This window comes from Zychaea mexicana (assembly GCF_025766255.1).
Source record: "Zychaea mexicana strain RSA 1403 chromosome Unknown BDB00scaffold_29, whole genome shotgun sequence".
Lineage (NCBI taxonomy): Eukaryota > Fungi > Mucoromycota > Mucoromycetes > Mucorales > Lichtheimiaceae > Zychaea > Zychaea mexicana.
Window position 1 is genome coordinate 115908 of NW_026516692.1, and position 16017 is coordinate 131924.

A 16017-nucleotide genomic window follows, 5' to 3' on the forward strand; every position below is an offset into this window, starting at 1 on the left:
TTTATGTAGTCATACATAGCGGAATGTCTATAAGATGAACTGCAAGCCGAGGCATCCCTGGAGATGTTTACAAGCACTCAGGCTGGTACGCAGCAACGATGATAATTTGTGTCAAAAAGAAGTCGGAGGATCAAGGAACCTTCAGGTGCGAAGAGTGGCACAGTAGTACGCGTCGTTTGGGAATGTACATGGCTCTATCTGTGTAACAACACCTTTCTAGCCACAAATACAGTGCTTCCAAGAAGTAATGTCACAGCCAACCAAAATGTTGTATCCAGAGGATCGGGACATCAACTAAGTTCCACAAAGACAATTTCTTTATATGAATAACTAGTAATAAGAATATTTGGAACTCTCTCTTTCTCTCATAATAAAAACTTGACCGTTAAGAGTCTCACGAATTATCTCGTCCCATTTCCGATCCTCGACAAAACATTTTTTTTCGTGAATTCTCACCACATCTACAACACCAACACCAACACCAACACCAACAACCACAACTACAACAACTACTACTATCACTATGATGAACGTCAACCAACTTGTCGCCACCAACACCACCACTCCTACCAACGGACCCATCTCGTCGCCCTCGCTCGCTACCTCCGTTGTAGTCGAAGCCCAACAACAACAACAGCAAGACCAACTTCAGCAGCAACAACAGATGGCTGAACAAGTGTCGCAACTGCAGCTTGCTCAGCAGCAGCAGCTCATTCAACAACTTGAGCAACAGCAACAACTTTCGCAGCAACAGCTCGAGCAGCTTTTTGGCCTGCAACAACTTGGTCAACAACAGCAGCAACCGCAATTCGTGCCGCTCCTGCCTCCTCACACTGCGTTGCAGCAAGAGCAACAGCAGCAAAACATCCAACAATTGCCGCCCCTCATGCAAAGGCTGAACCTCGACAACGAAGGTGATGCTTTGAGCGTGGCGAGCACCACCGCTGGTCAGCCAGATGTGCGGTCTGTGGCTATTGCTGCAGAGAACTTACAGTTCCCCGCGCCTGGCACCCACGTTCAAGAGCATTCTCTTCAGGATGTGTCGTCACGTTCCGTTGCTGGCTCCCAGCTAGTAGCAGAGGATGATGTCGAAATGCCACTGGCACAGCCGGGTTCTTTAGAATCCATTCACGCTGACCCCTTGCAGGTAGCCAAATCAGCTATGAAGGTCCTCTTGGGAAAGCAGGCGATCCTTGCCCAGCAAATTGGTCGTTCTCTTGTCAGTGATGACCACACAAACCGCAGTGCCCTTCTCGCGGCCAGTAAAGCAAACAATGCTGAGCTCGAAGAAGTGAGACGTACCTTCAACTGTGTGTATCCAAATGAACCTTTGTTCTGGACCACGGAGAAGTACGGTTCTCAGCACGCGCGTGTCAAAGAGTTGCCACAGCCAGTACCCAAGTCTTTGCCGTACTTGCAGCTGCATGGTCTCCCTCATGGCAGTAAACGGGCCACCATAACCTTCTCTTCAGCAGAAGCGTGGACCAAAGACTTCGAAACGTCAATCACGGTCCACAACATGGATATTGAGTCCCACTGGCGCCGACTGATCCAACAAGCTTTAAATCAGTCGCAGCGTGATCAGTTGACCAAGCACCTTTCTAGTAGAGGCATTGCTAAGGCAACTTGGAGTCAGGCCAAAGACGTGCTGATCTCCATTTATGACACAGCTGTTCAAAAGCGCCAAAGCAATCGTCAAGTCTTGCTTTGCAGACAAGGCGATTTTGAAGGCCTCGACAATTACGTCCGGCGCTTCCAGCAGCTTCTGCACAGTTCGTACTACAAAAGTACGGACGAAGCGGTGTTTGATACCTTTTTGTTGAACATGCAAGAAGACTCCCGCTTGCAAGCTGAGGCCTGGTTATCACAAAACTATGGCAATGAATGGCCTGTTGACGTGGATCGCATTAGCTTACACATAATGGCTTTGCCCAACCTGAAAGGTAAAGGCAAGCGATCGCTCACATCCGAGCACCGTCAGCACGATTCGTCGCGGTCCAAAGCCCATAAGACCGAATCGTTCCACAGGAAACCTGAGGCCAAGTCCGTCGCGCCGACTCAGATCAACTGGTGTCGAATTTGCCAACACCGTGGCTTTTTCGTTGAGTTCGGTCCCCGACATGAACACATAAAGGACACTGGTAGCAGCAGCTCCAGCAGCACCAGCAGTAGCAGTGGCAGCAGCTCTTTTGCTCAACGGCAATCAAAGAAGACACATGATCGCAGAAAACAATTTCTTGCGCGCTCTGCCAAACGTGCAGTCCGAAGAGCCATAGAAGAAAACAATATACAAGACAACAGCGGAGATGCTCCCAATAACTCAGAACCTTGTAAGTTTTCTCGAATGACCAGTGTCGAAAAGGGAAAACCCATCTATGATGACGAAACACTAATTCCAGTAACCATACAGAACCAACAGGTCTGGGCTATCTTGGATCCAGGTGCCAATTTTTCAGCAATCCACCCTGAATTTTGCAACAAGCATCAGATTAAAATAAAATCTCTTTCAGAAGCTGCAAATATTGGATTAGCCGATGGTTCAAATTGTCCCCGTATTGCTTGTACTGATGAGTTAGCCGTCACATACAATGGTTGCACTATAACATACAGCTTCGAAGCCATGCCTTTAGCTCGTAACCATATGGTCAGCATTGGCTCCGATCTGATGCCTGCATTTGGAATTGGCTATACAGGTTTAGTTCACTCTTTTGAGGACAGAAGAGAACCGCAAGAATACGCGGATCCCGAACATGCCTTACCTTTACCCAACCAATCACCTGCAGGTACACCGGAAGAACATCAGCAATTCTTGAATGCCATTGAACCTTATCTCGAGGAAAACCGGCAAATCCCCAAGGATGCTTTTTGTCCCTTCCGGAAGCTGTAGTGCATTTACCTACTCCCTCTGGTGAATTCGCCTATCGCCGACAATATAAACTTGCACACAATGACATACCTATTGTGGAAGAAGCAATTAAACAATGGGAAGCAGATGGTATTACCAAACTAGTTCCATCAGATGTACGTGATCATCGTTGGAATAACCCTCTTACTGTCGCACCTAAGAAGGATGCTGAAGGCAGAAGAATAGGCTCGCGTGTTTGTTTGGATACACGAGCATTGAATGCTTTGCTCCCAGAAGATTATTTTCAGCTACCTCTTCTGGAATCCGTACTAGCCAAAATTGGCCACGCACGTGTCTTTACCACTCTTGATATCACTGCAGCTTTTAACAAACTCAGGATACATGAGCCCGACGCCATCAAAACTTCTTTTACTGCTCCCAACGGCAAGGCCTACATGCATATCGGAAGTCCGTTCGGAATTAAGACGCTCAGCCAGAAATATTCTAGAGTCATGGCAAAATTGATGGATCAGATTGAAGGCAATTTTACCACTTTTTTCATTGATGATGTCATTATTTACTCAAATAATCTTGCGAGCATGTCCAGCATGTCCAAGAAGTCATCCACCGGCTTACTCAGGCTAATCTCGAGCTCAACAGCCGCAAATGCGCCTTTGGCATGAAATCTGTATATTTGCTAGGCCATCGAGTAGCTGAAGGTTGTATTACACCTGATGACCGTAAACTTGCCAACATAGAGCAATGGCCCCAATTACGCACTGGCAAGGATATTGAAAGATTTGCTGGTATCCTAAATTTCTTCCGCACATATATTCCCAATCTATCCCGATTGATGGCTCCATTAAACGCCTTACGGAAATATGATGACTTAACCCCAGTATGGTCAAAACACCATCAGGAACTCTTCGAAATATTAAAAACCATCTTACGCAAATCTCCCGTCCTGCATCAGCCCGATTTCCATAAACCCTTCTTTGTGGCTACAGACGCCTCCAATCAAGGCCTCGGCGCTGTTTTATGGCAGGAACAAGATGGCAAGAAGAAGTATATTTCCTTTATGGCTCGTTCTTTAACAAAAGCCGAATATAACTATCATATCACCAAACGTGAATTGGTTGGAATTATATTTGCCTTAAACAAATTCCATACTTATTTATGGGGCAACCATTTCAAGCTTTATACTGACCACAAAGCTTTGGTGTATCTGCATTCGCAAAAGGAGCTCAATCCTATGCTCACCAAATGGCTTGATCGCATCTTATCTTACAGCTTTGAAGTAATATATCTTCCTGGTATACATAATGTCCTCCCTGATCGTCTTTCACGCTTATTTCCTCCAACGGAACAAACGCTGGCGAGGGGTGATGGACAGGCTTTGCTGACTCCCAAGTCGCACATTAGCCGCTTTGCCAGAACACCCGATGATGAGATGGTTACACCACCAGAAGAGGAAAGGAAACAATTGCTAGAATCTCCCCACCTCCTGGGACATTTTGGTGCCACCGCCATTATCAAAGATCTTCATTCACAAGGACTACGCTGGTCTGCCATGAAAGAAGAGGCTGTAGCACTTGTCAAATCATGCTCAGAATGTCAAAAGTTTAACATAGCCATCAAAGGTTACCATCCATTACGATCTATCACGGCAGAAATTCCTGGAGATCATTGGGCATTAGACTTAGCTGGTGAATTTACCACCTCTCTGCAAAACAATCGGTACCTCCTGGTTCTTGTTGACATCTGCACACGTTTTTGTTTACTCCGTCCTATTCCAGACAAGAAAGGAGAGACAATAACAAAGGTCTTGATTGATGTATTTAGTACGTTTGGAATACCTCGTAAACTCCAATCCGACAATGGTACGGAGAACATCAATCTGCCTATGTAAGAACTGGCATTGAGCGCCCACTTTAATCATCAATTCAGCACACAATACCACCCTAGAGGCAATGGAACTGCTGAAGCATGGGTCAAAAAGTCCATCATAGGCATAAAGAAGTCTATTAAAGGTGCGACAAAAGACTGGGATCGTGCAGTACCAGGTGTACAACTGTCCTTGAACAACAAAGTTCTGGAGAGACATGAATCCCGACCATTTGCATTGATGTTTGGACGCCAACTGAATGATTTTAAAGATTAACAAAAGATAAGCCAAAGCAGCGCCTCACTCCAAAAGAAATTGAGGAACACTTCAAAAAGATCAACGATATAGTATATCCAGCGATTGCAGAACGCACAATCAAAACAAACGCTAAGCGCAAAGAAAAATTCGATGCTAAACACCGCTTGGTTATTTCCCACCAAAAAGTTATGTGATGGCAATCAACAAGGAAAAGAAAAACAAACTCGACCCCGATTATGTGGGACCATATGAAGTCGTGCGACAAACACGCGGAGGCTCATATGTGGTACGAGCACTTGATGGAGATCTTGAAGAAAAGAATTATGCACCATCTCAATTAAAAGCAGCCATTCTTAATAGCGATCAAAAGGCATCGAAAAAAGAACGCCGCTATCACATTTATTCGATTCTCCAACACAGGAAGAACAAAGGCCAATACGAATACAAAGTACGCTGGAAAGGCTTTACCAGAGATCATGATTCTTGGGAACCATCACAAAATTTCGATGACCCTCAATCCATCAGTGATTATTGGAATCGCTTAGGCCAAGCACCGCCCTCTGTCCATAAACAGAAACGGACAAGAAACAGTCAGCGGGTAGCATCACAGAACAAGAAACAACGTAGATGATCGGTCCGGTTATAACATCATGCCCTCAAAATCCTCTGAATCCTTTACCAACGGCATACAGCCTGGTGGGGGGTGATGTTGTATCCAGAGGATCGGGACATCAACTCAGTTCCACAAAGACAATTTCTTTATATGAATAACTAGTAATAAGAATATTTGGAACTCTCTCTTTCTCTCATAATAAAAACTTGACCGTTAAGAGTCTCACGAATTATCTCGTCCCATTTCCGATCCTCGACAAAACACAAAATCAATGTCATTGGTCAATTAAAAACGATGTCATTGGTTAACCAAAATTGATGTCACAGGCCAATTAAAATCAATTTCATATTCTTAGAGAAGTCACTCGTCGTCTTAGAAATCACGTCGTGATTCTTGGCACCTGAAAAATATATAAGACAGTGAGTATTTTTTCTTCTGGTATTTTTTCTTTTTCAATACTTTACAATTTAACATGAGTACAATATTTCTATATGAAGACGGACACGGGAATGTTATTGATGAGAATGGTGGTCCTGAGCCCATGGACTACATTGTTGATCAGAGTGAATTTATTGTTGAGACTATTGCCACTCATACAGAGTACTTAGGAAATGCTGTCCCCAATGAATCTTCTCTGACTTGCTCAATGTTGTTAGAAAAGCCAAAAAATGAAGATATTCATATGAAGGAGTCAAAGCCAAAACGAGAATATGTGCGTGGATATCTTTAAGAATATGGCACAGAAATTAATTTATCTTTGCCTTTTTAAAATTAAGCACTAAATCATCTTCAATTTCTTTATTATTATTTTTACGTTTTATAATATTTTTATTTTTATATGTACAAAATTCATAAACTTTTTTTATTTTTTTCTTGGATCCTGATTTCTTCATAAATACTTCAAAGTGCCCATTTTTTTGTTTAATTTTGAATTCTTCTATATCATATTTTTTTATATTCTTTATAAAAATACTTCTTTTAATATTATATTTAAATTTCTCATTGACAATGAAATCAAAAATGTCCTCCATACTAAATATATAAATGTTTTTATACAATTTATTTTTATTATATAATAAATTTCAATTTTTATTTTTTTAGTTATAAAATAATATAAAAATATTATCTAATTCCATTCATACTATAATATCTAGGTCTATTAAGTATATTATAGAATCATTATGTATTAAATAGGCCAGTTTATTGACATAACCAGGTCTTATATTAATCTCAAATGAAATTTGAAAATACGCTTCAATTTATACATCTTTATTTTCATCTTTATTTTTAATGATATAATAAATTCAATTTTTAAATAATTTAATAAATTCAATCCAATTATTCTCTAATTTATTTTTTCTTCTCTATTGATATTCAATAATATGCTGTATCATACCCTTTTCTGTTCTATTTCTATAGGGTATACTCATTTTTAAACCATTCCATATACCTTCTATAGTATTAGTATGTACACCTGTTTTTGGATCTTTAAAAAATTTTGAATGGTTAACTGTTTTATGTAAATATTTGTGATATTTTAATTGATTATAACCTTTCCAACAATCTGTATATATAGTAGTTCCTGATATAACATTCTTTTTGATTAATTTGATAAGTGTTTCAGAATTCCGACATTTTACAGGAATCATAAAAACTTTTCTTGTTTTTCTACTAATACCTCCAACAATCCAAGTTCCTTTTACTCTATGACCTTTATGAAATTTTCTCTTTGCACTCATTGACTCATCAATTTCAACAATATCATTTTTTCCACCAATTTTCTTAAATTTTCTATTATTTTGTTTTGACATAATCTCTCTAAATAATTTATAATATTCTATAATTGTTGGTTTTGATATTTGTAATGATGCTGATATACTTTTTCTAGGTGTTTTTTTTATAAATTCATATGCTAAATGCAATATATTATTTATTGGTAATTTCATTTTGTAAAAAATTGTATTAGTAAATATTGAAATCTTTTTTCTGCATTTATAATTCTTACATTGGAATATCTTTTTATTTTCATAATATTGCATTTCTCTTAAACAATTTATACATGAATCAGGTTTTTTTATTATGTCCTGGTCTAATAAATATTTGATTGCTTCATTCTCATTATTAAAAATCTTTTGTAAATTTTTATATGGCTCTAATATCATAATATATTTTATATATTAATTACTTTTTCAATTTTATATAAGGAAGTAATTGAGTTTAAAAATGGCATACTCTAGTTACACAAATATCTGTGCTGTATTTTTAACTTCAATCTATGTGCGTTATACAGTCCAGTATAAAGCTAGGTTTTTCAATCTGAAAATTTAAAGTGTATGACTGCAATCAACATTTTCTTTTTGTCTTTTTTGTATCAAATTGTCGCTTGTGAAAAATCGTATACAGAATAATTTTACGTTTGTAAATACCCAAATTGGGGGCCATTGCCCGACCTATAGATTTCTTGTTCAAGCAACACACAATCATTTTAAAGAGCATACTTTCCTTCCATCAATGAACTGCGCATCTATCTAATGCACTTCTTTTAACCACTGATACGACATATTGTTTTCAAATGCAATGGATGAAATGATATTTAACTGCGTCATCTACTACTTTGACCTGCTGTTTTTTTGGCGTCAAAAATCATAACGTAGCTTTATTTCGATCGATGCACTTGTCCTTTACGGCATTTGAACTTGCTTAACACAGAGGGATCTTCTAATTCGTATTGTGTAAGAATCTCGATGCTCGTTGGATGTACGATCGCTAATTCCTTGATATTCTTGTTCAGCCTAGAAATTGTGTCTGAGTAAGTGTATTTTGGTTCATAGTTTCCACCTCTTACGTTAGCATTCTTTTAACATCATCGGGATCGGTTGACAAGCCAGCATAATCAATCACGCACAAACGAATTTTTCTGGTGGTTGCGGCCATGTAGGAAAACATATCTAGCAAGAAAAAAATAAATGTTCGATAGCCATATCATTGACTTCTAAGTTACCTTGTGTGTTCCCATCGCAATGCTGTGATCCGCCAATGCTGTCGCGGGCCAGAATGCCTTTGTTGGCTTTGGTGCCATCTGACGCAAAAATCTTTCGACAATAACATTGCTGTTTGAGCCACTGAGCCATGCACGTAATCAGCCGTGCTCTTGTTGCTTTGTCTTCGTTGCCGGGTGACTTTCTGACGTAGCCTATATTGGCCCAATTCGCCTTTAATGCCCGAATGTGCAACTTGAATGAGTTGGATTTTTCTTTGATGATTCCTGTGAATAAACTCGAATGATTAAACAAAGTTTTTGAAGTGATCGTGATACTTACCGTGCGCGCATGGTTTAAAGAAAAAAAAGCTCTCGTCCCCGAACCTTTGCACTGTTCACTATTTTTGAAAAAGATTTTCCAAAATGATCCTGATGCTTGTTCAGTAACAAGTTGAACTGCTGAAAAGTCATCGCGTTATTCAGGTTTGGTAACTCTTTCTCAACAGCGTGGTATATCTGCTTCTTTGTGTTAAAACTTGTTTAGTAAAGTTCGGCCGAGCCAACATCCTCTTTGGTAAATAAAAGCTTGGCCACCTTGACAACACCATCGGTAGAGTAATTAGCTAATAAAAATAAGTAAATTGCACGCATAAGTCATGAAAAAATAACCATTTTTTTAATATGCCTGTTTTACACTGTGATTCCTCAGAAGAAGAGCTGCTCACACTTTTTGTTTCCAATGCATTTGAGTCTACAGGGTACCAAAACAAATGTAAATGTATCAATATTTCGTTGATAGTAGGCTGTTTAATAGTTTATTAATTTATTAATTTTTAATTTATTTTATATATTTAGTTTTTAAGTTTTATTATTAAATAATAAAGAATGATCAATATAGTTAGGGGTGGTCAGAGAAAATCTTTGATTTTTGATGACGTGGGTAGCTGGTCATTGAGACGGTAGTCTAAACCCTAGAATAACGGTAGTTATTCTAAACGCTTGTCTACAAGTGCCTCATGAACAGTGTTCATATGAACTACACCTTCACTTACCGCTGTCTTCTGTATCAGATTGTTCTGGACTTGTTGGAGGTGTTGCTGGGTAAATTTTGTACTTGTATGGATTTTTCGCGATGATTGTTTTGGCTAATGCAAAAGGTTCAAAATGGCCTTTGGTACTTGTATAAGTCACTTTAAATGGTGACGCTGCCATGAAGTCAACGGCCTTTTTCCTGTTTTCGTCAGTAGGCACCATGTCGAGCACCATGCATGACGCTTGCCCAAGTGTGATCATTTTGTAAACAAGAAACAAAATGAAACAAAAAAGGGGGGACAAAAAAGGCGTGTCTTTTTTTTTTCTGCAACCCACCACCTCTCCTTTCAGCAGAGACCTGCTACTTTTTAGCTGAGACCTGCCACTTTTCAGCAGAGACCTGCCACCTTTCAGCAGAGACCTGCCACCTTTTAGCAGAGACCTGCCACTTTTTAGCAGAGACCTGTCACTTTTCAGCAGAGACCTGCCACTTTTTAGCAGAGACCTGCCACTTTTTAGTAGAAACCTGCCACTTTTTTTTGCAACCTGCTACCTCTCCTTTCAGCAGAGACCTGCCACCTTTTAGCAGAGACCTTCATCCACCTTTCATACCTTTATCCTTTTTTTTTTGCATTTTTTGAAACCATTGTTACTTACCTCTTGCAATCTTACTGTTATCGATAGTCATTACATGGATTCTCTGTTTCGGCATTTATCCCAACTCTTGTAAGAATGCGAAACGAAACATTTTAAGTGACTTTTCTCCACACTGTTGCAGGCTTCCGTGATTCTTTTTGATAATGTGTCCTCCTGTAAAAACCTATGACGCTTAACCTTACTCTTTGCCACTGCCCAGAGTTGTTCTATTGGGTTAAGCTCAGGGGAGTAAGTAGGAAGATACACGCATTTATAACCTCGATACTCAATATACTTCCTCATGTTTTCATGCGTATGAATGGGCGCATTATCCATGACTACATGGTGGCCTTTCATGTGAGGATGCTTGTCCATTTCATCTAGAGTCGTTTTTAAGAAACTGATATAGTGACCTGTCACAGTTCCTGAGCTTATATATCCATCGGCTTTTCTCTTCTTCGCAGGTTTTAGTTTTTTTACGGCAACCGTAATCAAACCTGCTGCTGAGATACCACCCAGTATAGACGTTGTATTTGCTCTCGTTGTAGGTCGGGTAACAATGGCACGTGTGCTTTTTTTGGACCAAGCTCTTGAACGTTTCATATTTATGTCAAAAGCAGACTCGTCAAGAAACACGCAATTCGTCAGGAAATTCATTTCTGTATTTTCCCATTTGCAAACCCAATTGTATCGCTCATCGATCTTTGCTGGACTGTTTCTTTCAATAGAGTGGAAATCTGCTTTCTTCAACGAAAGGTTGCTTTCACTTTTCATAAAGTTATAAACAGTGCTGCGAGAAACTTTAAGATCATGAAATTGCTTCAACATATGCTCGGTCACTTCAACGACAGAAGCGGATGGATTAGCATCAATGAAGTAGATAACAGTCATTTTATGATCTTCCGTAAGGATACATTTTCGACCTACTTTTTTAATATTGTCAAAAATGCTATCAGGATGCATATTATACTGCTTGACCCATCTGTACGCTGTTCGAATGTGAATACGCAACTGCTTCGCTGCAGCTGATGCACTCATACACTTTTCAATCTTCAGATCGAAAAACCGAGCTTTATCCTGGACCGTATAACGCACATAACTCCGTTTTACATCTGCCTCCTTCATACGAATATCTTCATCTTTTGGCTTTTCTATCAACATTGGAGAAGTCAAGGAAGATTCACTAGAGGACGCAGTTTTCATGTATTCACTATAAGTAGCAAGTGTCTCAACAACTAATTCATTTTCATCAACAATGTAATCCATGGGCTCAGGACCACCTTTCTCATCAACAACATTTCCATGTCCATCTTCATATAAAAATATTGTGCTCATGTTAGATTGTATAAAGTATTGGAAACAAGAAAAAAATATTCACTCTGTATTTATACTCTTCTGGTGCCAAGAATTATGACGACGTGATTTCTAAGCAAAAACACGGGGTTTCTATTTCTGGGATTGATTTTTATTGGCCTGTGACATTGTTGTTGATTAGCCAATGACATTAATTTTAATTGGCCTGTGACATTGATTTTGATTAGTTGTGACATTACTTTTTGGAAGCACTGTACAGTGCTTCTAACAAGCAATGTCGCACTCAGTCAAAAATGATGTCACCAGCTAATGAAAATCGATGTCGTTGTGTGATCAACATCAATATCGCATGTTCAAAAAGGAAAGTCGTATTTTTAGAAACCGTGTCGTGTGCTTTTGAGAATGATTTCGTATCACCATGGTTTCTGGCACTGGAAAAAATATAAAATCAGACCTTTTCTTCAGAGTGGTGATTTTTTTTCTTCTTCCAGTTTTTACAATTAAGCATGAGTATATATTTATTTGAAGACGGACAAGGAAATGTCGTTGATGAGAATGGCGGCCCTGAACCCATGGAGTACATTGTTGATCAGGATGAGTTTGTTGTTGAGGCGATTGCGACTCATAGTGAGTACTTAAAACATGCAGTATCCAATGAACCTTCGTCGGCTTGCCCAATGCTGATAGAAAAGCCAAAAGATGAAGACATTCGTATGAAAGAAGCAAACGTAAAACGCGATTATGTGCGCCATACTGTCCAGGATAAGGTTAGATTTTTCGACCTTAAGATTAAGAAGTGTAGGAGCGCATCAGCTGCAGCGAAGCAGTTGGGCATTCACATCCGGACTGCTCAGAGATGGGTTAAACTATACAACGTGTGTCCTGATAGTATTTTTGAGGTTTGTAAGCAGGTTGGTCGTAAATGTATCTTGAGTGAAGAGCATAAAACGGCTGTTGTCAACTTTATTGATGCTAATCCCTCTGCTGCTGTTGTTGAAGTGACTGAGCATATGTTGAAGCAATTTAATGATCTTAAAGTTTCACGTAGCACTGTCTATAATTTCATGAGAAATGAATGCAATCTTTCGTTGAAGAAAGCCGACTTTCATTCTATCGAAAGAAACAGTATTGCAAAGGTCGAGGAGCGGTACAATTGGGTTGGCAAATGGGAAAATACAGACATGAACTTCCTGACGAATTGCGTGTTTCTTGACGAGTCTGCTTTTGATATAAATATGAAATGCTCAAAAGCTTGGTCCAAAAAAGGTACTCGTACTATTGTTACCAGGCCTACTACGAGAGCAAACACAACGTCCATTTTATGCGCCATCTCTGCAGCAGGTTTGATTACAGTCGGTGTAAAAAAACCAAGACCTGCAAAGAAGAGAAAGGCCGAAGGATATGTAAGTTCAGGAACTGTAACAGGTCATTACGTCAGTTTTTTAAAAATGACTCTCGATGAAATGGACAAGCATCCACATATGAAAGGTCACTATATAGTCATGGATAATGCGCCCATTCATACGCATGAAAACATGAGGAAGTATATTGAGTATCGAGGATACAAATGTGTGTATCTTCCCACTTACTCTCCTGAGCTAAACCCAATCACCGCGCGAAAAGTCCAATATCAAGGGCTTTTGAAAGACCTTGATATTTGTATATAAAGAGGCAAGGTGGGTCTCCACAGAAGTTGGGGGTTTTTAGAGATTGGATGCGGTAGTTATGCATGAAGTATTCTGTTTGTGTATGTAAATTTACTATATTGGTACAATAAGTTCCCAGTATATGCAATAGCTGCAAGAACAGAACTTCATGTTAGTTACTCAACTACTACATCGGATGAAGCACTCCGAGTGTATGCTTTGGCTACAAAGAGAAGTCTTTTATGAGTTTTCTTTCACATACACCAGTGTGCACCATTTGATGTATCTAAAAAATGACAGGTCTCGCACTACCACTGTTCTGCATCATCTTCATAATCCCCCTACAAACCCTTGCATCAAAAGATCATATGTACTTTCTATAGTGCTGTCTTACAAACATATACAGAGTAGCCAAAAATGCCGCTCTTGTATACATAATTGATATCATGCTGAAAGCAATTGGATCTAAAAAAGGGTGTTATGATGCATTTTATATATACAAACATTCTCATCGCGTATTACAAGGCAGCACATGTTTTACGATGCTGATTGAATGTGTTTATTTTTCATACTGTTGTAAATGACGATTGCAATCAAGATGAGGTTCATAAAAGTAAAAGTATGGTAATAAAGTTGCACAATATAGAATGCGTTGAGGGAGTAATCAACGGTCTCAGTTGATCGTCTTCTCTGCATATATACTTAGACTGCTTCCATGCATTATTTCTTACACTTCCTTTTTTTCTGCACGGCCTGTTACTTTTCACTACGGTCATGGCTTTTGCACAGGCCACTACTTTCTACAACGCTTTAATATTCAGTACTAAGGGAACGCCAAGTGGATACAGCTTCGTCATGCCTTCATAACCTCAGGTGTAAGGTGGTAGGTAAAGTTGGTGTACAGAAAGATGGATGAAGTATCAGTCGGTGGAATTGACGTGCTACTTGCATAATCTGCTACAAATGTTTGTATCGGATTTTGTGAGTATGCATGTGATGAGTACTTTTTGAAAGTTTTTTTCTTTGGTTCACTGAAATCCCTTTCTCTTCCTCCCCCTTCTTCGATTTTTATTTACGGTCCTGTTGGAAGGTTATCCTCTTGGCTCTTATTCTTTCCTTACATTTCCTACGACCTATATTGCTAATACTAGTGCACGCCTTCACTATACCATTTCCTACAACAAAGTTCGTACTTTATGCCTTTTGAAGCTGCCGTCGCTGCCAAATGTTATATACTAGCTAGAAGAGTGTAAGTTTCTCTTTTTTTTATTATAACTATATATACCATTTATCCATAACCTTGACTAACTACAATGTACCATTCCTCTCACCGTGCCGTATGTACACTACGAACTTATTCATGCTTTGCTAATGTTTCCTAACGTGATGAAATGGAGTGATACTATTATGGTTGACTCATATGGACGGTAAGGATCAAGGCCACATAGGTATGTATATCTTTGTTAGTACTTTTTTCTTATGACATATAACGAGCTTCGTTATCTCCGCACCATTGGTATATATCAAACTTCTCCTTTCGCGGCCGGTCTTAACTCCTTCATCCTGTGAATAATGCATTCTGGATTCTTCACTAACAATCTTCAATGTATCTTTTAGGTATGTCATCTTCAAAATCGTCTATGAACATCTCCTTCTGCGCTGTTTTTGTTTTCACTTATAAATTGACTCAACATACATCTTTCCATAGTAGGATCGCTGTCCTTTGCACTAGCTCTTTTCAACTACAGCCTTCCTTTTAAAATCATCACATAACGTAGACTTACATTTGATGACGTTCTTTAATGTTCTATAAAGCTTAATCTTGTACTCGATTTTTTATACAAATATAATAATAAAGACGGTTGTGAACACCCATAATAATATATATATTAGACCATGAATATAAAAACCAATAGCATGCTTTGTCCGTTTACTATATGTGTAATATAAAGAACGAAAATATGCAATGCGTAATCCTTCTTTTTACGAACCTACTACAGAAGGCACCTGGTCCATATGCAATGTATGGTAAGACCGTTATAGACATCTACATGCATGATGTAATCAAGTCATAAGCTTGGGGGACTATATGCACATAAAAATATCAAGGTGTAAAAAAACCTTGATATTTACTCGAAAAGCTAAATATCAAGGTGTTTGAAAACATCTTGATATTTTATAATAAAGCTGTATATCAAGATAATATCAAGCTTTTTTCTACCCCTTGATATTCCCCTGCAAGCCCAGTGAATAGAACTATTCTGGGCAGTGGCAAAAAGCAAAGTTAAGCGTCATAGGTTTTTGCAGGAAGACACTTTATCAAAGAGAATTACAGAAGCATGCAATAGTGTGGAAAAAAGTCACTTCAAAGGTTTCGTTTCACATTCTTACTGGGATAAATGTCGAAACAGGGAGCCCATGTAATGACCACTGACCGAAGTCAATGTGCAAGTCATAAGAATCAGGTAAGTTGTAAGCAGGTAAGCACAATAATGGCAAGAAGCGGCAAATGGTAATTATAAAAGAGCGATGATATTTAAATTTTATCTAAATTTGCATAATATTTTTTTTAAAAATTGATATTTCATAGTATATATAAAACTAATATCAAAATAGAAGAGACACATAAAAAATTTACATCAAAAATAAGAAGATTAATTATAATTAATTTTTAATTGAAAACAATATTAAAAATGTTAATATTCTATATGATGAAAAAAATAAACAAATTGATTTTGAAATATCATATAATTATGAAAATGGTCAACAAGAAGAAAAATATCAAGAATATTATAAAATAACAAAAAG

General features: G+C 38.5%; 2 protein-coding genes across 2 annotated transcripts; both read right to left on the reverse strand.

The window, feature by feature from the left end:
• Window positions 1-8672: 8672 nt before the first annotated feature.
• Window positions 8673-8852, reverse strand: BDB00DRAFT_738493 (uncharacterized protein; the record flags this gene model as incomplete). Its single annotated transcript, XM_053118426.1, has 1 exon — window positions 8673-8852. A coding segment is annotated over one exon (180 nt), but the record flags the coding sequence as incomplete, so codon positions are not given.
• Window positions 8853-9121: 269 nt separating this feature from the next.
• On the reverse strand, window positions 9122-9874 carry BDB00DRAFT_871551 (uncharacterized protein; the record flags this gene model as incomplete). The annotated part of the gene is made up of 3 exons (XM_053126842.1): window positions 9122-9204; window positions 9276-9332; window positions 9634-9874. The coding sequence occupies 3 exons, from the start codon at window positions 9872-9874 to the stop codon at window positions 9122-9124; spliced, it is 381 nt and encodes a 126-aa protein (XP_052980494.1).
• Between the last annotated feature and the right edge of the window lie 6143 nt (window positions 9875-16017).